The sequence below is a fragment of the Bombus bifarius genome, unplaced genomic scaffold, assembly GCF_011952205.1.
Source record: "Bombus bifarius isolate JDL3187 unplaced genomic scaffold, Bbif_JDL3187 scf7180000009243, whole genome shotgun sequence".
NCBI lineage: Eukaryota > Metazoa > Arthropoda > Insecta > Hymenoptera > Apidae > Bombus > Bombus bifarius.
Window position 1 is genome coordinate 4,175,125 of NW_022884989.1, and position 27,322 is coordinate 4,202,446.

General features: G+C 35.7%; 1 protein-coding gene across 2 annotated transcripts in view; it reads left to right on the top strand.

The window, feature by feature from the left end:
* Positions 1-27,322, top strand: part of LOC117214704 (eye-specific diacylglycerol kinase) — a 55,837-nt gene that overhangs the window by 9,621 nt on the left and 18,894 nt on the right. For both annotated transcript variants that reach the window (XM_033460953.1, XM_033460954.1), the window contains exons 2-3: positions 4,616-4,757; positions 25,769-26,442. In XM_033460953.1, coding sequence (XP_033316844.1) covers positions 4,616-4,757; positions 25,769-26,442 — 816 coding nt within the window. The remainder of the gene's footprint in view (positions 1-4,615; positions 4,758-25,768; positions 26,443-27,322) is intronic.

Below are 27,322 nucleotides of genomic sequence, written 5' to 3' on the forward strand. Positions count from 1 at the left end.
AGACTGGTCTGTAAGAGAAAGATACTTTTCGGAAAATCTAATATATAAAAGTTACAGGAATTTACTGTAAACATACAGCTAGTAAAAAATTAGAATGCGGAATGAACAGCTATATTAAAAGTGTATAAGCGTTAAAAATAATTCCGTTGAAACATATATAATGGACGATAGACTGTTTAAATATTTTGATGGTCTCTGTGAAATACGTATTTATACCAAATATCTCGTAACTTATATTTTCAGCCTTGTCCTTAAATTTGAAACCAATATAATCATGATAATCGGATCTTGCCACAGTCCTAATGAAATTTTAGAAGGCTTCGTACAAGATAACATAATCACATGTACGTGATATATTAAATTTATAGAGGGAGAAGTTTCACTGTTGCTATTTTGTAATTCGTGATTTATCTTCAATAATAACGAAATTATTTTGTTTGATGATCGGTTTTAATTTTATAGTTACATATTGTTTGCATTTTTTATCTTTTTGTTTACACTTGATTTCTTTGAATAAACGAGGCTCTGTGAACTCGAAAGTCAATTAAGAACACAATTATTGGTTTATGGAAGCTTTGGCAGATTTATCTTTCATTTGGCGCGGCTTAATTAACCTATAATCTTATACGGATTAATTAACTAGGGATAATAATTTATTACTCCTTTCGCCGGATGACGTTCAAACGTTTGAACTTTCCAACGTTTATCTTCAATATCGATCGAAACGATATCATTGAGATTACAATTCACCACTGTCCACATGTACGTGGCACATCTCGCCATATTAATTCGAAACACGTTACGTATAATTCATTGCTTCGATAGTTTCTTTCAGATAAATTGAATATCCTGTATTTATCAGGGCAAGTATTCGAAGGTAGATATTAAATATCGTAAAAAGACATAGAATCACAGTTTCTCTTGGAATTCCATCGAGAATGATTAAAATCATTAAATAATTTGAAAAGCTACTAGTTAAGGATTCCATGTTCCCACCTCTGTCCGACAGATTTGACAAACAGGATGAATTTCGATGGCAAAGGACTTCTGAACATTGAGATGTCTCCAAAGGACCAGAGACCGAGGGTAGGGGACGAAGTATGGGTCTATTGGTAAATGGAATTTTCAGGTTCTGTATTACGGTCGCGTATCCTCCAGGGGATGTTTGTGAATGTTTAATGACCGCAGAGCGTTCATTATTAAGGGACTAATTCTACATAGCGCATCGTCCCCTAACCAGGTCTCGTTATATTTAGAATTAATGCGGCAACATAAGTACCATGCGTTCTCCTCTCTTATCCATTCTTCGGGTTCCATGTGATACTCTGTTTTCGCCGCAAGATAATTAATTAATCGATTTAAAAACCAGAGGAATCTTGTCGTCTTTCTTTTGCTTTTAGTCGAGGCTATTCGTAGTCTCTCCTATGGTTGTACTATCGCAGAGAAAGTGCGAAGTACTTTAGGGATGACCTGAGCATATCCGAATAATTAAAAATTTTGGCCAATTTTATAAAATAAAAGAATCGTGTATTTTGTTAGAACGGAAGCAATGTTTCGTGTATAGCGTTTAGTGAACGTAACACGCAAGTTGTTAAATCGAGGTAGACGTTGAGATAATATTTACTCATATTTTCAGAGGCTTGTTACGATGGTCCTGGAAGATGTTGATCGTGCGAATAGTTCGCCTTCGTATAAATCTTTCATCTAACAAAAGAAATAGAATATGTATACTCGCGTTTAAAACAAACGTCTATTTTGTATAACAACAAATTCTAAAAGTATTTTATCTTCTTTGTTTGAAAACTTATATAGACGATCTGACTGATAGACTGATAGACGATCATTAGATGTTAATCGCTCTAATAATTTCTCTACTATAATTCGTACATTTGTCTACCGCGTCTGCCTAAATAATTGAACAAATAAGTTGATAAGCAATTATTATTAATCATACGAAATATTTGTGTAGATCTCAGATTAGATCCGCGAGCCAGGTAATTACAACGTCGCCCGGTTTTGTTGTTAATTGCGGCTATCGCTTTAAAATAATCATACTGCCTCCCTAGGTCGTTTGCAAACTCGATTAATTGCAATCTATTCGCGAATTCGATCAACGTTCGACATGTAATCGGAATTACGCCGGCCTAACTGTTTTAATAACGTTTCGTTAATATTTTTGAACATTTTCTTTTCATCTCGCGTAGATTGCCGTTGATCTGTTAGACGCGGCCGTGCGAAATCTTCCTTAAACATTCTTGAGCAAGAGGTATACCTCGTTATGAACATCTTGCAAAGCTTGCCTATAAGCAACTAAATCAAGTATAAACAATAATTTCAGTCGAGAAAAGCAACTTTCATATTACGACGATTTTCCATTCTCATAAATCAAACACGTTTCACGTATTTCTTTTATCCAAAAACGAATGCTACCTTTCAGATGCACTGCGATATGTTTATAGTCCAAAGCGAAGAATTGTTACGACAGCGTTTTTTACACGGCCTCACTGTGTGAATCAATCGCTGAATCTACTGATCAAACAACACCCATAAAACAACGTGAAACAGGAATGCCACAATTTTTACATTGCGAATTACAAAACTTTTTTAATCTTTTTAGGCGGATCGGGTGTGGCGAATCTGCTAATGAAACGAAGTAGAAAATATTAGGTTCGCTGGATTCAGCAAAAAGCATGCTACACGTACGGCTTATACACGTACGAATATAGTTTGAAAAATCATTGAAGCACGACGACGCGAACGAATAATTTCCGTTTTTCGTGACGTATGAATAACGCGGTGGCCTTTCGCGTGTTTCGATTTTCCATATCGAAGCTATTTGATACGCAACAGATAGTCGTTTGTAACGAGCATGCCAGAGGAAAACTACGTCATTTCGCGTTCCCTCTTTCTGTCTCGTGTTTGACCTAGATATCCGGCAATTTCCGCGGACTAATTATGCAGAAAGCAGGCTGCGCGAGGGGCGGCTCTGCTGCGAACGACGGCCTAAAATTTTTATATAATCGTCCAAAGGGAACGGCAGATCCACGGGGTGACTTGTCGTTAAAGTTGCACGCCGTGTCGCGTATTATGTTCGGGTCGCGTCTTTGAAATTTAAAGTATCCTTGAATTTTTTACGATGCCAGCAGTATGCTTCCGCGATATCCTACGGGACACGGTATTAACTCATTCTTCCGACAACGTCGTCTCGTCGAAGATGCGACCCAGACAACAAAGAGTTCCGGTTAATTTTGAAACTTCCTTCCTATCCTCTTTTGTGCTTTTAACTTGTCTACACAGTCGCTTGAACTGTGAAACACGTACGGTCATTTATTTAACCCCTGCACAGTGTAGCAAAATAGAATCGGACAAGGTGTCATACATAGTAATTTCGCTCGTTAAAGTGGAACAAATTTACAGGAGACGCGGTTATTAATAATTTAGTCATAGACTTGTAACAAATTCGAGATAGATAGATGTGTATTTTTTTCATTTAATACTGGGAATGTTTGAAAGGGTCTGTCACAGTCGAGCCACTTGTGTAATATATAAAATGCTCGTAGTATGGAAAAATGTAATTGTTTATAAGCGATTTACTCGAACAGTGAAACGTACATGGTTACATTAAAAAGGATCGTATTAAAAATGAATGTTCCTGGTTTGGTATACAAATACATATTGGTTCAATGAATGCTTCGAATTTAAATATATTTATAAAATATTCCTAATTAAAAATTCACCAGGAACGATTAGCGGATTAAAGAAAATTAGTTCATTTTGTGTATGGATACCATAGAATGTTTATTAAATAATCTACAGGTTATAAGAAATGAATGGCAGTAGTTCTGTTGACTCTTTTAATTTAAATATTTTTAGAGAATCCTGTTTTTAGAAGATTAAAAATCCACCAGGAACGATAAGCGGATTAAATAAAAATTATATTAGATCGTAAAGAAAGGTACGTGATGGATTCTCAAAATTTCATATATCCACGTTTGGCATTTTCGTAGAGGCACAAGAAATTCTACATTACGATGCTTCTTTAATCATTTTTATAACTCCTCGTATCGTAACTGAATATCTCTGATATTACATAATTGTTATTTATTTGCGTAATCTCATTTGCACTGGCATGATTTATTTTACAAAATACCGTTCCATATCTACGAATCAGTTTTCCCAATGAAACAATAAAACCAAACCATTTAGTCTACATAAAAGCAATACTAATCGCTATCTAGCTTGGCGAATCGTCATTGTGTACGATCAGCATGAAAACGTCGATAAAACCCGCTTACTTCAGTGTCGTCTAACCGTTGTGATACGTGAATCGATGTGTTATGACAGGTCAACTGTGCAGTTTGTTACGTTAATTCCTCGCAGAATGATCAACGGCTTTGTCCCAAATACGGTGCAATCGTGTATCCCAGTTGTACGAGGATTTAAATTCCAGAAGACTTTGCTAGACAGTCGTTGCTGTTCTCACTCCTCCCATCGGCCCTCCAATATGTATTGTCCGCGTCCTAATGGAATTTCTGTAGAGGAATTAACGTCAACTGCAACAGCACACCGGCGATATCGAAGTGTCACTCCGTAATCGAGTGTCTTGCCGTTTCAGAGGGAGAGAAGAGGGTGGAACGAGTGGCGGTCACCGTGAACCCCGATCAACGCCCGATTGGGGTCCCGGTGCACTTAATGGAGAACATCTTTGGGTACCGACGTCAGCTTCCGGCGATTTCTGTTACGTCAATGACTGTTCGGTAAGTGTTACCTGTAAACGACAACTGTTTTCGAGCGTTTGGCTGGAGATGCAGAAAGAGGATCGAGATTGGATAGATATAGATGGAGGTTATTAGGGTTGGGTTAGGTTTGACCATAGGAAGATGAGGATATTCTTGCACAATGATTCAGTAGCTAATTATATTAGTAACTTGATAGGTTTATGAGTTATAGAGGTATAATTTTCTATGAAAAGAGGATAATCAGGTGGCTGCTTATTTGTAAAACTTCATCTCTTTTACGTAGCTAATTTGTTACCGTTGTACAAGAGAATTTATTATTATCGATCATTTGTAATGTTGCAATGATTAATATTGCCTGGGTTGATAAGTTGCAAGTTATAGATTATCTATAGGTTTCTTTCTGATAATTTTATTAATTTTTATCAAATAGACCCAAGATTATTTTCTATTATAATAATATCGGTTAATTAACGAGTTAGTAGTTATGTATTGTGAACTTCTCTTTTACAATTGTTGAATTCTGCAATTTTTTAAGTTATAGCCAAATCGGTTGCAAGTTGTAAAATCGATTTCTACGATTTCGTTCTTTTTATTGCTAAACGTATATATCACTGTCGTGCAAGAGAATTTGGAAATATCAATAACTTGCTATTTATGACTTGTAGAATCTTCCTAATGACATTAATCCTTCACATTTTGCTAATAAATAATTTTTTGATATTAATTCATCATTGTCGTTGATTCATATTATATGTATGTACAATTATACAAAATGGAAAAGACGAGGGGAATCAACTGTACATAAAACATTTTACTGCCTAAGTGTTTTACAGAAATATGTCGATAAATTCATTTAATGTAAACACGCGATGTATATAGATCTCTCAGAACTATAAATAATAGTCATCAGTAATGAAGATCTCATGTCTACATTCGCGGATGGTGCAATTTGCAGATCAATTGAAAATTGAGTTCGAATCCACAACAATTTAGTCGGAGTATTATATTTCGTCGAAGCGTCGATATTGTAACGATACACGCAATGCAACGGTAAAAGTATTCAGTTGAAGTAATGTATAACAAGTAATTCATCGAAATACTGCCAATAAAATTACGAATGCAAATTATTCAACTGCATCTATTTGTATCGCTAATTATTTCATCGAAAGGAACTTCACTGTCGGACGGTGAAGGCCAAATCGTTTCTGTACTTGCGCATGCAGTATGTGTTCTACATTTATTTGTTTCAAGTTTACTTGTACAGAATTATGCAATTCAACGAGTTTTCTAAATTTCGAGAAGTTAATATATTTTTTTCTCTTATTCAGAGAAATAGAATCTCGTTGTTTCGTAAAAATAGCGAAAAGTATAACATTTCTTCGATATAATCCATTTGACGATCACACAGATTATATCGCTTAACGTTTACGTTTACGTTTGAATTAGATTTCGATAAATGTTCATTTAATTAATACGTATTAGTAGTACGTTTGAACAAATGAAAGATCCAATCTAACCTTTTTGATAAATTTTGAACGTTAAGAGGATTAAACTGAAAATACGTTAAACGCTAATAATTTTTCGTGGAAAAAGAACAGTCATACAGGCGAAATTGGGAAAGTCACCAAAGTGCGTAATTACGTGTCGTTAATTTACGTATCACGCAGCACTAAAAAGTCTCTTTAGTTGCTATTACGTTTAATTGGTATAAAGTAAAATATTCTACGTTCGTGTCGACAGTTGTCCGATATCCGTTAGGCGAGGGTGAATACTATCGATAAATATTATATTTATTACATTTATTATAGAACCACATTGGAAAGGTAGAGCGTCGTTTGAAAAATTGATCTCGTTCTGTCATTTCGATTCGTATGAGTGGTTCTACCAAAAGTTGATGCGACGAAGTTGGAATATCATGACAAGAACTGATCGCCTTTACGTCACGACTATTCCCAACGAGGATCTACATACGTAGTTTTCATTTACGTGATATCTTTCATCCGTGAATTATTGCGAATAGCATTAAGAGAGGAAAAAAGAGACTTACGTAACGAGAACTACGTCACTTTGTCGCACACCGTTTGTTCACTTATTAAAACCATCTTTCTCGCAGAATAAAATCGTAATTAATATGATTGAACCATTACAAAGAACGATAGTTTTCCTCTGTTCTATCTTTATTTGCGAATGGCCACTGTGATATACATTCGATGAAATTGCTACTCTAACTATATTGAATTTCATTGTAAAAGAAGGGAGAATATATTATTTGCCAACTTGGTTGATATTTCATTGAAAACAATAGAAGCCCCGTCAATCACACAGTTCAAAGTTAATAAAAGCACATTGATTTTAATTCGGTCGATTTTAATCTTTGCAATGTATAAATATGATATATCGTGTATCTGGTACAAGTACAAACATACAGAATATGAAATCTTTCTCTAAATAAATAAATTATTATTAGGTGATCTCATAAGCGATACGGTGGTTTTTCGCATATTAGATTGTCGCGCATTCGCAATTGTTCTTGATAGCGATGAATTTCCCTTTATTTTTATAACTCTTCTACTTTTCCATTAAGATCTTTATACGAGTTTCATAAAAGCCCGATAGTAGCTTCCATTGTTTCCAACTCGACTGTCAGAAATGCCTTGTTGCATTATACGTACGAAATACGACGAGTTGACTCATATCTTCAAATATCTTATTTACTTAAAATTATTCAATGAGAATTGATTGTAAAATACATCCAAATAAAAAGAAAAATATCTTCAAATTAGTTTCTACGGCAAAGTGCATCGTATCGTTCGATTCGAATGAAATAAAACGATAGAAATTTGTATGATTCTAACAGCGCAATCCAAAATCCTTAATGAAATGCAAATCAATCAGCGACTGTCTTCGATTGGTTTATTTGTAAGACGGAATTTTTACGTAATGCGATTCAATTAAAATGTTACAGTTCCGATTTGATAAACAATTCTTATATCTCTAACGTTACAACATGGACTTCTGCGAATAGAGAACGGACTTTGCAACTTTTATGATAAATTGTTTCCTTTACAAGCGAATAATATTCGTGAATTCAGTTATTACTGTCTGTCGAGCAAAACCGTGGCGCACGAGATCTTTTTTTCCGACAAAACTTTTAAAAAGCATTTCTCTAGTGTTTGCAGAAACTTTTTTACCCGCAACCAGAATTTTATTTCGCTCGCGGACGCCCCGACAAAGTTTCATACGGATCATCTTATCTCTTTATAATATTCAGAATATTCTCGATCATTCTCTATAGTTTTTATCCAAGACGATACACGCGTGTACATTTGTTTAATGAAAATAATTAACGAATTTTTCAAAGTTTGCTTCGTGTAATAAATTCCATGGCAAGGTATAAAGTTTAGTAATATCCAGCGTTACAGTAAAATAGAATTACATTACAAAGTTTGATAAAATTTATAATTAACAACGCGACATATTAAACGCGTAATGTACATTTCATTTTTGAATTTTAGCTATGTTTTTATGTATTTATATAGTCTTATGCGTAACGTAAAAGAACGTACCTAAAATTCAAAAATAAAATGTACAGAAAAATTCCCATGTGAGAGACACAAGTATTGGTACTAGAACTATCGGCGATTATAGTGGAGCATTTGTACCAAAAAAAAAAAAGAAGAAAAAAGGAGAACAAAGTGGGAGGGGAAGATACATGAAAAAATATGTAATACTAGAAGAGAAATAGATTTTTATTCGAATATTCTACGAAATCAATGGGATGTATAATTCAGAAAGCCACCGTTACAAATTCCTAAAATTTCTATGAAAAATTACGAGTTGGTTATTTTGATTATTTTAGCAGTTCTAGCGTGGACTATGGGTTTTTATGCATTCATGAGAAGCCTAAGTTTGAAACTAAAAATGGCAAACAATAGATGCACATATCAGATCGCTCTACAATTAATGTCTTTTGTTTTACATCCTCAATTTCCAAGATTGTTGAAATTTATACTTACCAATTAGGGAGATTTATAATTATTATAAAAAAAAATAGTAATCGATGTAACAATGATCCGGAGAAAATTCTCTCTCGCGCAACAATATATAACACGTGTAAAATTGGTTACGATATTAAATGGACGATATAAATTTCTGTTATGAAAATTAGAGCCTATTTTTTAATGATGTCGATAAAAATACAAATTTTCATAGACGTTCGTAGAGACTAGTAAAAAAATTGTTTAAAATATTTGCTTTCTCTTACTGTATCAAAATTAATTCTCACAAAATTTAAGGAACGTCTTTATTCTTTCTGCAAATAATGATCTGTGTTATCTATGTTCCTATTCTAAAAATATCGAAAAGGAAGATGATATCAGAAATATATAATAGAGGAGAAAGTATTTCATTGAAGCGAAATATACGAAGAACAAAAGACGTTGTGAGTGTAAACGAGTGGAGAAATATGGGTTGGTGAACATAGTACACATTTCCGTCAAATTAACGAAACTGCGAATAGTTGGGAAGTTTTCAGAAGCCGGCAGAGAATCGTTTCTGCGACACACAATAGCAACTGTAACAAAATGCAGTGGTTCGGTCTGATAACGATGCTCTGACGTCGTTTTCACGTACGCATCCATGTTGTTCCCTTTGCGTTGTGTTAATTGAAACACTTTGGTACACGTTCAGAAATCTCTGTCATCGTTAACAATGTTCTGTGCACGGAGAATCTTTGTTGCCTTCTCTGTATGGTGTACGCTTGAACACACGCGATCCAATTTGGGCATAATTTGTCAACGTAAATTGTTATGGCTTGACTTTGATTCCTATTTCGACGATAGATACTGCGTAACTTCTCTAGAATTTCGAACAATTATTGAGCCAATTTTCGGACAAGTAAACGTTTTAATTTTAATTCTTGGAAGCCTAAATTCGACTTTGATCTTCAACGTTTCGGGCTTAACTATTTCTTGCAGAAGTAATAGAACGAAGAAGAAAAAAGAAAGAAGAAGCGAAGAAAAAGCACGCGATGTACGAGACAAATAAATTGAAGAGATGAGAAAAGAGACGAGAGAAAGGAGAGACAAACGAATAGAAAGTATATCCAATAAAGATGAAAGCGAGAAAGAGAAAAAAGGGTAGGTCTGGAATCGAATGGAAGGCGAGACAAAGAAAGAAACAACGTAATAAGGAAGGGATCAGTTAGGAAGATACAGGGTGGCAGGGAGACATGGAAAAAGCAATGGGCAAGGAAAGAGAAAGAACGAAAAAAGTAGAGAGAAATATGAGAAAAAAAGAAAGAAATGCTTAAACGTAGATGTTCGATGGTGCGCATATTAATAAATGTACGCAGTTGGTGTATTACAAAGATTTTTATAAACATTGTTACTCAGCCACATTCTAAAACTTACCAGCAAAGAGTAAATGTTCTATCGTTATATGATGTATTGGCCTTTTCAAGAATGACTTTATCAGAGTCGTTAAAGGAATTTTTTCCGAATTAAACAACGTATTAGACTATGTAGAAGAACGACGTAGTTACCGTAACAAGCCAAAAAATAGATACCATAATCTGTCGATTATTTTGTCGTATTCGTTAATGTTAGTTTGTTAGAAAACGCATTCGCTGCTAGTTCAGGCTAATTTGCGGTTCAGTTAAGAAAAGAACTAAACGCAAGTACGTACATACGTATGTGAGAATCCCTCAGCAAGTAGAATTTGTACTAAAATTAGAATCTCGGAACGTTGCATGACTCTTACGTAGATGAAACGTCAAAGAATAAGCAGCTGAATATCTTCGGTAGGAAAATTGCACGTTTCAAAGAACACAACAAAGACGTTTCGAAACGATATTAAATCGTTTAAATTTCGACATTTCCCTGGAAATTCTACATCACCGTGCGGATAAACTCGACGAGTCGACACACCTATAGGAAAACGAATCGATAGAAGTCGACCACCGTGACGAAACAATCGAACACCGAAATGGGAACTTGAAAACTAAATTGCACGAGACGAATCGTATATGGCGAACTTTTTCTATTATAGTGGCGCGAATGTTTCTCAGCTAAACCTGCGAGGCTGTTCGAAGGCCGTTTACACGTTGGCTGATTTAATTTGGATAGTTTTCAAAGCAGCCATAAATTTCATCTAGCGCAACGAACATCGATGTAGAAGTACGGGCCGCTGAACTTCCATTTGGCTGTCAATGATTTATGTTCTTTTCACGTGGAATATCGTCGCGAAGGATGCACGAGGTTTTAACAGGCTATTCATCGAAATCGAACGACGTATCGTCGAAACAGGAAATTAACTGACGGTGGGAAACACTTGAGTCCAGCTACATGTTCATCCTCTTCCCGTGTTCTGTGTTTCATAGCTGGTTTTCGTTCGCTCGCTCTGCATCCGAATTAAAAGCGAAACGACGCGGATGTTCGCGTCGCTGGAAAATTCCCTGTGCGGTTGCTCGTTGTTGATAACAGACAGACCCGTACAATTATATTATTTAATTAGGCTAGATGTGTCGGTTATGTACGTAAATGTGTAGACATAAGTCGCATCGTTAAAGTTTATTTTCGCTGATATTATACTCCTTAATATGGCGAACTTGATTTTCATTTTTTCGTCATTCTGTATCCGCAATAACCTACGCAAGCAGTTAATAGAAAAAAGAGAAAGAATATATATATATATTTCTTTATTTTCAAGTGACATGCTACACATTAGGTGATTAAATCGAAGCGAAACGAAGTGGAGAACACGTGAACGCGTGGTAGGAAACGATCCATTATATCGGTCCGTTTATATTATACATGTATAGTCGCTAGCAATGAATGCTATTGTACAATAATCTCATGCAATTGTTATCGCAAATACGATTTCACACGCTAAATCACGGGATGAATCGATTAAATGTTACTGTAATCGTTTTCTCGTTATTACGTTAAATACTCGTCGGTTCAATAACGAGTAAATAATTACCGTTTATCATCTGTCCGATAACATATTCGCTTATCGTTCTGGAGGAAATGTCCCGTGATTTGTCGTTTCGCATTGTATTCCGAGTTATTCGTTTATCGAACGCGCTATGAAAATGGAATAAAAAAAAAAAAAAAAAAAGAAATAGAAGAAAAGGAAGAAAGAAGAGATAACAGATAAAATTGAACAGACGAAATAAATGAAATAAAAAAAAAGAGAGCGGAAGAAAAAATGAAACAAAAAAGGGAGGTGACGAAAGTCATCGCTTTTTAACGTGTCAGCATGTTCGAACATCCTATTTTGTGGTAATTCGTTCGCAGATTGGAAACTCGGCCGCGAGAAAAGAAGCGAGAGACGTTAAAACAGCTTTTAATTACTTTTTTGACACACTATTTTTAGCGGACCGACTTCTTCTCACTTTGTCTCTACGCAGACGACGGAAAACATTTTATCAGACTTCCTTCCTACGTTTCCTACGTATTTGTTGAATTTTAATGATTGTTTAATTCAGAAGTACAGAAGGCGCGATCTTAGAACCATCCTGTTAATTACTCTCTTGCTGTTCTCTCGTTCTCTTTCTTTTTTTCGTCTTTCATCTTGGCTTCGTTGTATAAATGTTATTATACTCTCCGCGTTTTTTTCTCTGTCTGTGTTAGCTTTTAAGAACACGGTGCATGATTTCCGGGCCACGTGTTATCTTCTTATTACACGCTTCTATTGTTCCATTTAGTCGAGTGACTTTGGAAAGGATAACTAAGGGAGAAATCGTCGGGAAGCAGATATTTTTCCACGATGTTTCCTATCGAAGTTTCGAAGATCCTTGTAATATGTATTTAACGTTGATGAAATTAGTTTTGATTGGAAAATCTGATTTGGAATCGATTGTTTTTCTTTGTGGATTGAGAAAAAAATTTCACCCTGGACGATACAGTGAAATATTTTCTTGTGTCTTTTCTCGTTGGGGAGAATTGTTAGAGTATCTTTGGTATTTCTTCTCTTATCATTCGATATATGATTCTGACTTATTATTATGTAGTTATTATTATTATTATAGGTAATAATAACTCGAGATATGTATCTTTGTATCTTTTTCTACTTATACGTTTTTTTATTGATTCGTGTTCTTTCACATTTACTTCATAGAGAAACGTTTCATTTTTATAATTTGCGCGCCATGTGAACTATTTATTCTCAATTTAATATCATCGTTCTGTGAAAAATAAAATATTTGCAAAATTTCAGCGTATTCAAAGGGGCCAGAACTTTTTGAGCAAAAGTATTTCTGGAATCTGTAAAGAAAAAATAATTTCAATTAAATTGTCAGAAGCATTTGTATTTACTTATAGGCTATAATTATAGGCATAATTCTATTTATACGTGTGACAATTTTTCACATCATCGGCAATATTCTCAGAATATCAACATCGATATTTCAGCGAAACGATATGAACCAGGCCCCCTGTCCAATGACGAATTCATGTAAGTGTCTGAAGCAAATGTTCAGACCGTAAGTTCCAAGCACGTGTGTAGCATAGAGAAGCATGTAGAACACGAAATGCTATTTAACATGACTGATTTAGGTAGAGTCGAGGAAGTTGGATGGCAGAAAGGTAGGCAGCTGTACGGTGTTTCCTGAGAACAATGATCAATTAGGATTACTCTAGCAGGTAAACGTTACGGAGTTTGCAGTTCCGACATGAAGTTATGACCCAAATTCATTTTACTACTTACAAGGAATCATCTTATTTTCTCAAAGTAACTTCAGTCCATAAAATACAACGTTCTTAAGCTTCGAGATTTGGTTCATCTTATTTTCCTATTATTAAAAATACATTCTAAGTTTAAAAAAAAAAGAAGAAGAAAAATATGTAAGGATTGTTGTTATTACGCATGATTTCCTATTGCAATTTTCTAGCAAATCTTTTCGTGAAATATTCAGACTAAAATTGGGACATGGAATATCGAAGGCCGCAACCGGCTTAAAAATAAAACACGATACGCGATAAATCACATCATTCCTCTTCTCATCTTTCACTTTCGCCTTAGACAATGATTAGTTACAGCCAATAGTTTCAGTAAACCGATGCTCGTTAAAAGTTGACGACATTCGTTACCCACACGTCCCTTTTTTCCTCTTAATCCTTCGCACGGTGTCGTAAAACGGCTCTACCTTCAACATGTAGCAGCGTAGAAGGTACTGCAAGCGAATAATCGTAAAAACGAAGGAGTAAAAGCATAGGAAGAAATGCCCGGCATGTTTCCCAAAGATACGACTGTTTGGTGCGAGAATAAAAACGCTACGTAGCTCGACATGAAAAATAATGTGCGCGGTACTGACGTGCCACGATGGACAGTAGTTGGAAGTGGTCGATAGAAGAGGGTGAAGAAAAAGAATAATACCGTAGAGCTTCGTTTATAGGATTCAACCTCTGGACAGCTATATATTCGAAAGTATATATGAATTATCGTCTGTTGAGCGTTAATGAAAAAAAAGAAAAAAGAAAAAAGAAAAAATACATCTAGTATATATCTATAATATTTTATATATAAGGTATAGATTATACGTGTAGACGCATACGTATATGATCAATCACCATAAGTATACATATATCCATCCACCGCGCTCGACTTTTTAACATGTAATATTTCATCCCATTCTTTTTTTCCTGTCGCATAGCAATTATGAATTTCTAGAAATATTGCCTTCTACCATATCGATGGAAGAATAATTGTTCTGCCGTTGATCTCAATTTTCTGTACGATATGACTATGGTGTTTTGTTACATTGCTAATGAAATTCCACAATATTTCTTGTAACACATAAACGTTTTCTGTGATATGTCTTCAAGTATTTTCGCGAGCCACTGCATATTATACGTACGTTGTGTCTTCATTGATTTATCCTTATCCTGTATGCAGTCGACTATTTGAGTATATGATAAAATATGCATTTAGCCGGATGAAACAGAATGATCATGGAACGCGTCAATTTTTCTGTCTGTCAGTCGTCCTCGTTTCAACAACTGTACCAATGATTGGAAATACTTTGGCGAGACACGGAGTTCGACTGCGTACATTTTTTATCGGTGATATCATTTTTAGGCAAAGACGTTGGCAATGAGTGAAACATTAATGGGAACGATTCTCGTTAGGAGCGAACGCAAAAGGAGAGAAAGAGAGAGAGAGAGAGAGAAAGAGAGAGGAGAGGGAGTTGTCTCGCAGTTCCACGTTTATTTCGTGCGTTTCTTTTGCTTTTACGAGCAACGCCGCTCTTAGAGATCGGACCGTGCGTCATTTCATCACGTAGATATATCCTTCCCTAGAATATTTCTTTCCTTTCTCCATTTTTTCCTTTTCGTCTAAATCTGGAAATTCAACGAGAGAAATGAAATTCTTTTTTTACCCACCGGAGTTCGATATTGCTTTTATGATATTTTGAGAAATTGTAGGTCAAAAGTATAAAAAGGGTGATGCGTATTTATTCGTGTTGCCATCCTTCGACCTAATGTTCTTTTAAATTTGATTGAGATAACGAGCGGAACATGACAGAAAACGTCGTAATTAAGAATTTTTAATTAAGTGCCGCAGTTTCGTCCGAACCGAAAACGAACACAGTTGATGCTTACGACTCGCTTAATTACGTAATTTAATTGCGTTGAATAATAAATGAATTACTTCCTAATGAATTGCATGATTTTGAAGCGTCTAAGCATTACGATCTTATAGCCACTATAATGATTTCTATAATTATGGACAAACATATAACTATATATACGGCTATATACAAATTTAATTAACGAAGCTATAAGTGGTCGTTTTCACATAGACAATTGCATTATTAATTTTCTATATTTATTTATTCCGAGTATAGAAAACACAAGCTACTTTGGAGTATGCGAGTAAAGATTCTTTGTGACGGTCATTTAACACGTAATTTTTCTTGTCAAAGGTAATCGACATTATGACCAGTACTATTGATAGTATAATAAACGATTGATGGGATATAAAGGTTTATAAATTGTGTATCCTCGCAACATGTTTGCGGCGCAACGTTTCCGAGTTCCTTGACTCATCGGTTTCATTGAAACACGTTATATCATTAACGTAATGCGGCTCATTGATTTTACGCCTCTATCGAATCAATTATAGCATAGATATTAATTGATTTCTGGGAATGTATAGGCAGTGTCTATTTTAGTTCTCGTACGATGGACGAAAATAAACAATCAGCCCTTAAGCAATCGCCATATAGGATTACAAAGACATTATTTTGGTCTTCTTTCATTTTTCAGCGTAATGCTATAACAACGCAGAGTATAGCACAATTTTTGCAGTGCTCGTTCGTAATAGTAGGTTACATCACGCAAAATAAAAGCAAAATAAAAAGGATTTTTCCTGAATCTTTACACTTTTCAATAATTTGGTCGTCATTGGCATTCTCATTAATTTTGAATACATTTAATACACTTTCATTTCGTATGTATCTGCCTGGTAACTTAGTATTTGTATTATGAAAGAAATAGAAACATGCCATTATGTATTCTTCTTATTACTATTGTATGGTCTGCTTTTTTATTTGTACACGTTGTATGTACATCCTGTTGACGAAGTATTCTACCTAAAGATAATCCCACTTAATCACAGATCCTAAAAAACATGTTAGTGAAAAGTTAAAAAAATGAAGCTTGCCACGAAACTATTCTTTCTTGTATATTCGTATTTATTGGGCTGGCGACTAACTAAGTCATTAGGTGATATTGACAAAATCCGCGACCACTGCCAACCCAGAAGATTCCATTTAAATTGCACGTGAAGTATATTCTATTTTTACAAGTAAAGAAAATGTTTAAGCTCGAAGTGAAATACCTTGCTCGAGTATGCGGAAAATACTTAGCTATATATCAGAAACCGGTAGTTTGAATGTTAATTTACCTCTCTTATTCCGACAAATACGCAAATAATCTTAAAATTCAACCAACGAAATTTAGGACAAATAATGATTTCCTTATTTTTATACATCGTTTGGCCGAGCTACTTGAAAAGTTGATAATCCTGATTTGGAGCGTGATTTCATATTCTCCGATGAATACATTTATTTAGCCAACGCTTTAAAAAATGAATCTTAACTGTAGGACGATGATGTAGCAACGAGGAAAATTAAGGGAGGCTACTACCATTCTATGTGTGTTAATAACGGAAATTGGCAATTTACGAAACCTCTTTTGTTCAGGTATAAAAAGAAAATTATCGGGCGAGCCTTGGCCACAGGGTAGCAACGAGGTTGAGAGGGATGGTAGAGGCTGTAATTTTCCGCGTGGCATCTACCACGATAAATATTTTTGCAGCTAGTATGCATGGTAGGAAATTGGATATATATGTCGGCGACTGAAAATTTTGCATATCACCTGTACTGGATGGCTGTGATTCGTGAATTTATTAAAAAGATTATAACGTTTGCTCGCCTCGCTGAAATTAAATTTTTTACGCGCGGCTCTAAAGACAGAAAAATTGATTAAAATCATCTTCCCATAAGGAAAGATCGTAATTTTTAATAATACGTTTATTTTTACGTTTATACGTTTATTTTATATCTTATTTTTAATCCTCTTGGAATAAGTTTTCAATATTTAACGCAGCAATTATTGTCACGCTTTTGCACGAAACCAGTAGGGGGTTGCCTTAAAAATTCATGGCAAAATTTTCTAAACTGCTACGGATATTATATGTCAATCATTTCCTCTAGCGTATCCCATTTATAATATTCCTTAAGAAAAGATTCAGTTACATCATTTTTCCATTCAGCTTCCTTGATTGAAAAATCTGGAATAAGGAAACACTACCGTAGTAAATTAAACGAGATTTGCGGTAGTAACGTTTCCATAATAGCCTTAAAGTACAGATTGTTGCACATAATTTTCGCTAATCGTATTTGGTTGGTTTAGTTTGTCAGGATTAAGTTTTCTAATGGAAAGAGGATCCTGTCCTTTATCTTTCTTAAGAAAAAGAAACAGCACGAAAATAAACGGGTTACGTAACGGAATTTATAGAACAAAACTGTTTGCAAGGAAATTATTGGAAAGAAGAAAAATATGCCAAGGTGGCGCGTGACCAGAATACCGTTTAAATTCGAGTTTGCATAAAATATGAGTATCGTATCGCCGTAATTTTCGATGCAGCCTGACGAAAAGAAACGCGTATAGATTTTTGACCGGTGCAAAAAAGCTCGTTCACGGCAACAACACCGTTTTCGGTGTAAAATTGCCTGTAATCGACGAAGACCGCTTTTGGTAACGCCCAAACCGAAACATTTCAGTTTCCAACTATGTAGCAGTTTCGAATTTGTTCCTATGTGAAATCCTATGTGAATGGCGTAACCAGGTTTTGTGATATTTGAAACCTGCGACAAGCGTCTGTGTACAAGGTGTTTCATACAAAATGAGTATCTCTAAACTTTAACCGTAGATTTTATACGTCTAAATTTGACGAGATAGCATCATGCGTAAAAAAAAGTCAAACTAGAACTGTTTTCATTTTGAAAGTAACAGTGTCAATCTTTTTGATTGACAATGGAGGTTTCGAACCAGGTTATATGTATATTAGCGTAGGCAAAACTGATGGAAGTTATGTGGTTTCATAGTACATAGAAAGTACGATGGTTTATGAAAATTCATATTTTTATAAACGAAATTACACGTAGATAAACGAACCATACGTGATTTGTTTTATGATCTGCAGATTATAAGGGGCACGTACTTTGGATATTTTCTATATTTTTGCGCATTGAAATTTTTCATAAATGCCTCAACTTTCTTAGTCTAGTCATATCGTAGAACAGTCTTTAATTATTTCTACAGGCTACGAGTCACGTAATTATATAGAATAATTAATTATAGGAATATTTTTAAACAATTATCTCTATTTTTTTTTTAAATTCTTTTCTTCCATAGTTTCATACTACAATTTATTACAGGAAATATCGGGAAAAGGTTGGTTTAAAAATTCCTAAACAATTTTTACAATTTCTGCTACACAAAATGGATTTTGTTCTCGATAGTCCTAAAGCATTTTCGTAATAACACCGGGAGTATCGTAATTCAGAATCTCTGGATATTGTGATAAATATAACAGTAGTATAGCGATCCGAAATTGGAAGAACGCGTTTGCGTCTCGCGGGGGATGATTTTTCTGATTTGTGTCGACACGACCTTTTGTTCCGCGTATTTTCCACCATTCTACGTTCATGAAATATGTAACTTTCTGACTTTGCCCATTATTCTTATTTCCCTGCTGTTTATATGTTCATGTTTGCTTCTTAGCTTCATCAAGTAGCTACCGTCCATGCTTCTACTATACAAATTTTATTGCCTCTCGTCGTTTCTTTCATTTATTCCACTCGAATCGAATACTCGCTGAATATAACATCCGGCGGAATTGTATCATCCACTTCGTCATTATTTACATAACGGCCACTCTGATAAGATTAAGGCACCAGTTTTTCAACGATGACTTATACCTTTCGATGATCTATCTCGCATCATTTCCATTGATGCACCCTTATGAATGAAACGAGAAGTTAATTGGAAAGATTTAATCGAAACGAATGATATTCGATTTTCGTTTTTGCAATTACTAAAATCGTACAAGTGTTTCTGTTAGCTTTCATTGACTCTGTAACTATAACTTTAACCGACTGGTCGTATGTACACGTTAAGAGTTAAGTTTCTGATAAAAGTGGAGACTTGGTACATGGAACGCGCAATAACACGAATCACAATACTTGTCGTTCCAAACCGAAGAATTTTTTCTCTTTTTTTCACTTTCCTGTATCTGTAAACGAAGATATTAAAACGGACAAAATAAACAAAACACCCTGTATATCACATTCCATGTTTTCATTAAAATATGGCATTCGATACGTTCACGTTGTAACATATTCACGTTTAACACGCGTTCATGATATTCGTTCTCTGCGTTGCATACACCGATAAATAATATTTTCGTAAAATTTCTATCTATAGTATTTTAAAATTTTGTATGCGTGCGCCGTATGAATTATAATGAAATTTTTTCGTAATCTCCGGATTTTTACAAGTCGCAGTTACAGATACGTATATATGTACATGTATAGACCAGCACATAGCTCGTAAGATTCTAAACGAATTTCATGATACCGCATGTCCGTCATATTTAACAAGAATCCAAAATCAATTTCCATCGCATGCATGCGAGCGTGGTAACGTCTGGTTAGCAGGACCAAATGGAAGCTTTCCTCCTAACTAAGTAAACAAGCATTATTTGCATTAAATTATACTTAACGTGCTTCAAAGTATGTTTAAACTTGTCGCGAGGCATGATATTTATCGTTGCCGAGATTCCAACGATCGATACACATTACGCGCGAGCATACTTCCGCCGTAGCGACGAGTGACTTCCTGCTTCTTCCGTTGAAAATTAATCTTGAATTTTTCAAACGATTTCAATCGTCGTTCTTTTATCGATCAGGTAAATATTTCTATTCGCTTTACTTCCTCTAGGATCGTACCACATTACGTCATGTGACACAAATATGTCTTAATTTCTCAATTTAATCACCCACTGTATTTATTTGTTTATCTAATATCGATACACACCTTTCGTTTATTTATTCGTGAATCGTTTTGTTGCTGTTCGTACGATTGGAGTGATACGACAAAAATAAACTTTGATTTCTTACTTTTCGTGCACCTGGACATTTTTCCAATCAAATCGATGAAGTATTTTTAGGATAAAGAACAATTAGCGTAGAAGAAAGATAAATACAACATGTTTTCCACAAGATATATTGTAAAACATATTGTGTAATTATTACCTATCAATATCTAAAATAATAAATTTATCGGATTGTTTGGAAGGTTGGTAGTAAAATAAAAAAAAGATCGAAGAATTAGTGTAACCTGTATCGAGATTTATAGAATGAGAAATGTCATCAAGCTGAATCAGATTATCATATCGTTAAATAAGATATATGCATCTTTTTTTTTCGATGACTTTGTGTTATTTATCGGACGACTGATCGCTGTCTTGATAAACAGGCCTCAACGTTTTATAAATCGCATTATGTATTCTGAAATGTCGGTTTGCATACATAGCTTGATCGTCATATGTAGAAGAGTGTCGTTTACTTCAATTGAGGAAGAGGCTGAAGAGCTTCATACGCAAGGGAGCCAGGGCTCTGCTTCATTGTTTGGACATTTCCAGGAATATTTTTCCGAGGAAAGTTCGCTTCAGTAGTAAAAAAATTGAGGATTTTCGCTTCACTGTGCAGGATGGAAATGTAAACTTGGAAAGTATATTACATATGTAGAAGTTAATCAAATGGAGATTCGAAAAAATAGATCGGCTACGTTGATGCAGTAAACTATTTTGCGAATTTAACCGTGGCAAGAAAAAAAGCTTGCATGCATTCCGCGTGCATTATTTAAAACGTTTCAAATAACGTTCTAGAATAAAACGGGCGGAAAGTTTTTCCCGTGAAATATTTAATTTATACAGTTTGGTTTAGAGCAATTGGTTGAAACAGGATTTAATTTTTATTTTAACCGGCGCCCCGGGAACGCGTTGTTTCGAATATGGAAGCAGAACATTTTTTCGAAATTTAAAAAAAGAAAATATCCGACGAAACGTGTTCGTCATATAGATATCATGATAATCAAATTTGTTCCATTTCGTCATATCCGTTTGGTCAGAAAAATTATTCCCATCGTCAAAGGAACGTTGTTCCTTTTTCGAGGAACGAGTACGGTGTATCGCGAATAATTTTTAAAGAACGCTGGAACGAAAAAACGTTATTCTAGTCATCGAAATACTATGATACATTGTATTTGTCTAATTAATATCATAATAGGCGTATAAATCTTTTTATGGAAATATAAAACAGCACGTTAACCGTGACAAATAAACGTGTATCAATCGAAAATTTGCAACATTCTAGGCTTTTGTAGGAAAAATTCACGAGAAGTATTAATCGTATGAACATAGATTTTAAAGAGTTTTTTTTTGATAGAACAAGATTGAACGTGTTAAGAGGAATTTTCAAAAATCAGTTGCAAAAATTCGTTGCCGTGAAAGGCAGAAAATTTCTCGTAAAAAGGATCGTAATGGTTTCAGTGAGTAACAGGAGGTAGACGTATAATTCAACAGCATTGAATCTCATAAACTCAGAAATCTCTCATAAATCTCATATTACTTTTATTGCACAAGCCAATGCTATTATCAGAAATATTATTTGCTCCAACATTATGTGTTCTTAATGCAAAGTTTCAGAGTATTATTAGTAAGTAATCTGAGAATTTATAATTTTGTAGTTATCTCATACTTCAGGATTTCGTTAAATCGTTTCTCAATCTCCAGAAGCTCACTAACTGTGCTATCGTTTGTGGCATGCACAAAGCGAATAGTAATTCTCTTGTATGGCTACCAATATCCTGGAATTTTACAGATATTGCTCAACCGTGAGACTGTTCGCTCGCAGCCGTTCTCTGCCTTCGATATCAATATCAATGATCCACAAATTCCAATTTCGAATCGCATAAAATTCTTTCGTGTCCATTAAACGTCGAATGTGCATGAATCAAAAGAAAGGGAAAAAAGGAATGAAAAAGGGATGAAAAAAGTCGAGTGTGAAGCCAATACGGACCAACACGACCACGTCGATAATATTCTCGATTTACAGTGTGGGTACTCAACCTTTTCGCGAATGCATATCATCAGATTCAACATTGAAAAATTGCAGTATGCAGCGCGAAGAGTAATATATCTTATAACGTACGTACATTGCACGAAACTAAGACTATATGCTTATTATAGTAAGCGTTATTCGACTAGGCTTAACATCTCAAAATTTTTTTTTTTTTTTATTTATTTGTTTACATTTTACAATTTGTCCAGTAGGACATTTGGTAAAATATTATAGCTTAGTGATATAGTAATATAGCATGTGGATGGCTACCCCCAGTGGGATACCATCTTCGAATTCTCAAAATTCAACTTCGAACCTGGTACAGAATGATCAAACTTGTACGTTGCAAGATACTGTTAGATTTCAATATGATAATTAAATTCGAAGAATGAAAAACTACCGGGTATTTTAAGTTCAATAATAATAATAAATAATAAGAGCAATAAACACGAATTATGATAATTTTAACTGAGAATATTAAGCTTATCCGATAAACTTCTTACCCATTGATGAGAAGGAGCTATATATCCGTAGAAAACTACGTTCATTTAATATATGGATATCGATTGTTTGATTTTGTAAGGAAAATATACGGATGTTTATCTATGGTACACAGAATTTCCACTCCAAAATTCTGATGTGTTGATCTATGTACATTCCTTTCCGTATCTCTTAGCTTTCACGCTATTTGGTCTGATGAATTATTCCAATATCTAGTTATCTCTGAGGTGAATGTTTTCCCAGCAATAGATATGTTCTTTATACACAAAAGAAAACAGTTATCTGTTATCCTTTACCTGCTGTTACTGCTTGTATTTATCAAACGTTTGGCAAATATGTTATTTGAAAACAATTTACTTCTTAAGTAAGATTTTCGAATTACGTTTCAAGCAATTTTATTTCCAACTCACGTCTTATCTTCCTCGGAGTAATTATTTGATCTTTTTACTTGTCGTTTTATTTGGAGTATCTAATTATTTGACCTACTTTTCTTTTCTCTCTCTCTTTTTTTATTTTATTTGGAGCAATCGTTTGAACTTTTGAGTCAATATTTTCATGTCAAATATAACGTGCTAGATTCTTCCTCCTAACTCTCGCGTTCAATAATCCCACTTTGGTTGAGAACCTCTGATTTATAGCATTCCCGATCGACACGGAAAATCGAGTATGAGATCTCGTTTAAGTGCGATTTCCGCGTCGATCGCAGCCAGCAATTTCCACGCGATAAATAAATCTTACGGATCGTCAGCGACGTGCCCGTTTTCCAAGTGGAATCCGAGCATCAGCCGCGTGTACCGGTAACGAAGATTGATTCCGCCGGTGGCCCCAGACTTTGATGAATCGGCGTTCGTTCATCCGCCGAGTTTTCCATTTAAGTTTCACATTGATCCCTTTAGCCTACCCTTTTCGCCTGTTTTTGCGCTTCGTGAAGACGTTCGGACTGATAATGCGCGACCTTTTACGCTATTAAGATGATCGATCGTCGCGACGTTTTCGTCCATTCTGCTGAACGGCTTAATTTACAGGCTGCTAATTCACATTTGGCTTTTAGGGCACGTGTTCTGACCGCTTGTGTTCGTGCTCGTTTCAGAAGTCACGATCAAGGATTGACAAGAGAATGCGAGCAGAAATACAAAATTAAATAAAGTAAAATTTGTCAGAGGTTCTCGATCAATTGTAACGAGCAAGCTTTCCAACATTTATGGCTAGCAATGTGCATATGAGATAGATACTTCTATAATTATTATTAAAATTACTTCTCGAATAAAAATGTTCGACGGAGGTATGATACGTTCCACTGGATTTACATTTTGCGCTTTTAAAAAGAAATGAATAAAGTAGAGTGGCTGAGAGAGCAAAGGGACGAGAGAGACCCAACGCTAGAGTGAGATTTGCCCGCAAATGGTCTCGATCGATCAATCCAATTTGGCCGAAGAATAGTTTGAAGGTGTCTGTGCCATCGAATTCGAGTGGTCTGGCTCTAAGATCTCTTTCTCGATAAAATTACGTCTCCGACGAAGCAATTAACCGGTACCATATAAAAAAGGACGGAGAAGAAGAAGAAGAAGAAGAAAATATCGTATCTTCGGATCGTGTAGAAAAAAACGCATAGACTCGTCTCATCTTTTCCTTTCTTCCTCTCTCTTCCTTTCTGTACAAATTGCCCGACTCACAGAGAAGATCGTGGCACGTTTCGGGTGACTCATGTAGGTCAATATAAACCGTGACGGCTGAGCAATATCGGAAAGAAAAAAGTTTTTCTTTGAGAGGAACTGAAACGACGGAGAAGAGGTTCGACGAGGGTCTGTCGACCAGCCTTGACCCTCTACAACCTCTGCCGACGCTCCTCTACTCGACCGCGTTTCTTTCGTCGAGAATCGTCACAATTTTAAAGCGCTGTTCGTACATAGTTTATTCAAGCCTATCGGCGAACGATAGAGCTTGATGGTTTTTGTTTGACCTCAATGATCATCGTTTTGTCCCTTTGATCATCGTGTAGACAATGGAAACCGATGACCCTTCTAAATCGTTTGAAAGGTGGCGAACAGGATGACGTGATTTATACGTTCACCATGAATTCCGTGAATCCGCTGTCATCTTCTGTCTTACCACCCTCTTTCTTTCGTGTTTCCTTGTTTTCTTCCTCTTCTTTCTTTATTTTTGTTTTTTTTTTATTTTGCTTTTTATAGCCACGTGAAAGTGTGCGGATTCTGTCAACGTTTCCATTTGGACAGGGGACAGGGACAAAGTTTCATGGAGCACAAAAAATTTCCCAGTTCTTGCAACGTGTTCGTTCGTCCTGTGACGTGGCGCATTCATTACATCGATCTCGCGTTCTTGCAATCAACGAACGTGTTCTTGTTACGTTCTATGTACAACTGCTATAGATTATTTGGTGAACGAACATTTGCCCCAGTACGTTCCCTTTTCAATTTAATTTCTATTTCTTCGTTCCGCAAGTGGAGGAAGAAATTTCTGAGCTCGCTGATGCTGTAGAATATTACGTGAAAATAGGGATAACAAAGAAACAAGGGAAATGGGTAGATTACCGTATTCTCGACACGTAACTTTTATCGATTATGCCATTAAAGAGCCGCTAACGAGGTTCCGGCTGTTTTCGAACCCCGTTAAACCGATTTCGCGAGCGCTTCAGTTTTTTCTCTTTCTTTTTTTTCGAACAACCCCTACAGACTAAGAGGATTGTACGGAACGTGGATCTTATTTTCCTCCGGTTTTACTATCGTTTACTTCGTTCAACAACGATTTAAAGCGTTATAGACGACCCTGCTGTACCCGAGACATTCTTTAACAGAGAATTTCATTGAAATTGCAGAAACACGGGCCCCGGATGAAATGTGCTGCCTGCAGAGTGGTAGCTCACGCTGTGTGCGCGGTGAGTCTGAACTTCGCTTGTAAATCTAGCTTCCGGGATGTCGGGGTCCGCCAGTATCGGGAACAGACGAACACTCACCACCACTGGGTACACCGACGGTCACAGAAGGGCAAATGCGCAAATTGCGGCAAGTCGTTCCAATCGAAGCTGAGCTTCACCTCGAAGGAGATTGTCGCGGTGAGCTGCAGCTGGTGCAAGCTGGCCTATCACAACAAGGAGGCTTGCTTCAACGTTCAGAAGATCGGAGAAAACTGCGAGTTAGGTATTCACGCGTCTATCGTAGTGCCGCCATCCTGGATCGTGAAGCTTCCCAGGAAGGGCAGTTTCAAGAGTAGCTTGAGAAAATCGCCGAGAAAGAAGAAATCTGGAAGCGGTGCTGGCACTGTGTCCAACAGAAAGAAATCGAAAGAAAAGGATAAGGATAAAGAACAGGATAAGGATCAGGGGATGCTTTGGGTGGTGAAACCTATACCTACGCCATCTGTGAAACCGGTGCTGGTTTTCATTAACCCAAAATCGGGCGGCAATCAGGGAGCCAAGCTTTTACAGAAATTCCAGTGGCTGTTGAATCCGAGGCAAGTCTTCGATCTGACCCAGGGCGGACCCAAGATGGGGTAAGTTTATGCACAATAAATAGACTGACAACTTGGATATATATTTTTATCAACGTTAATTTAAAGATCTGTTTCATCCGATTTAAATACGAAGAGTATAGGAATACGAGGTTTTTCTTTTATTTTCCTATTTCTCGTTTAGAAAGAAACAGCTTTAAGATTTAATACAAGATTGTTGGTACATTTGGTTTTGGAGCTAAATGTTTGACGTACATTGGAAATGTTGAGCCGAAATAATGGTATAGAAACACTAAATTTACACTTAGAATTTATATCAGAATAGTTATGTATTTATTTGATAAGCGATTTCAAAGATATTCATCGATACACACTTGCACGCGTCTCAGCACTTTCTTCCATATTCGACTGTTAACCGACTGAACAGTTTACATTCATTTGTTTTCGAGACGCCGCACACACACACACACACATACTTCCACACACTGATATTCACATACAAGTATTACTACTACGCAGCTAACCTAGTCTAGCCATAAAATTATACATATCTCATTAGGAAATCTTAAATTACACGCAGGTTTCGATAAAATCGCTAATACAGGGTGGTTGGTAACTGATGGTACAAGCGGAAAGGGGGTGGATTCTACGCGAAAAAAGAAGTCGAAAATATAGAATAAAAATTTTTTTTTTAATTTTTCCATCGTGACAACGATCTACAGTGAGGTCCGTTATAACGTACCTCACGCGTACCCAGCGAAAATTCAAAGTCGATTTTCTCGAAAACAAAGCCTCAAACGAAAACTTTTTATTCTATATTTTCGACTTCTTTTTTCGCGTAGAATCACCCCCTTTCCGCTTGTACCACCATTTACCAACCACCCTGTATATCGGTAGTACGATTGTGACGATTTTTTAAATG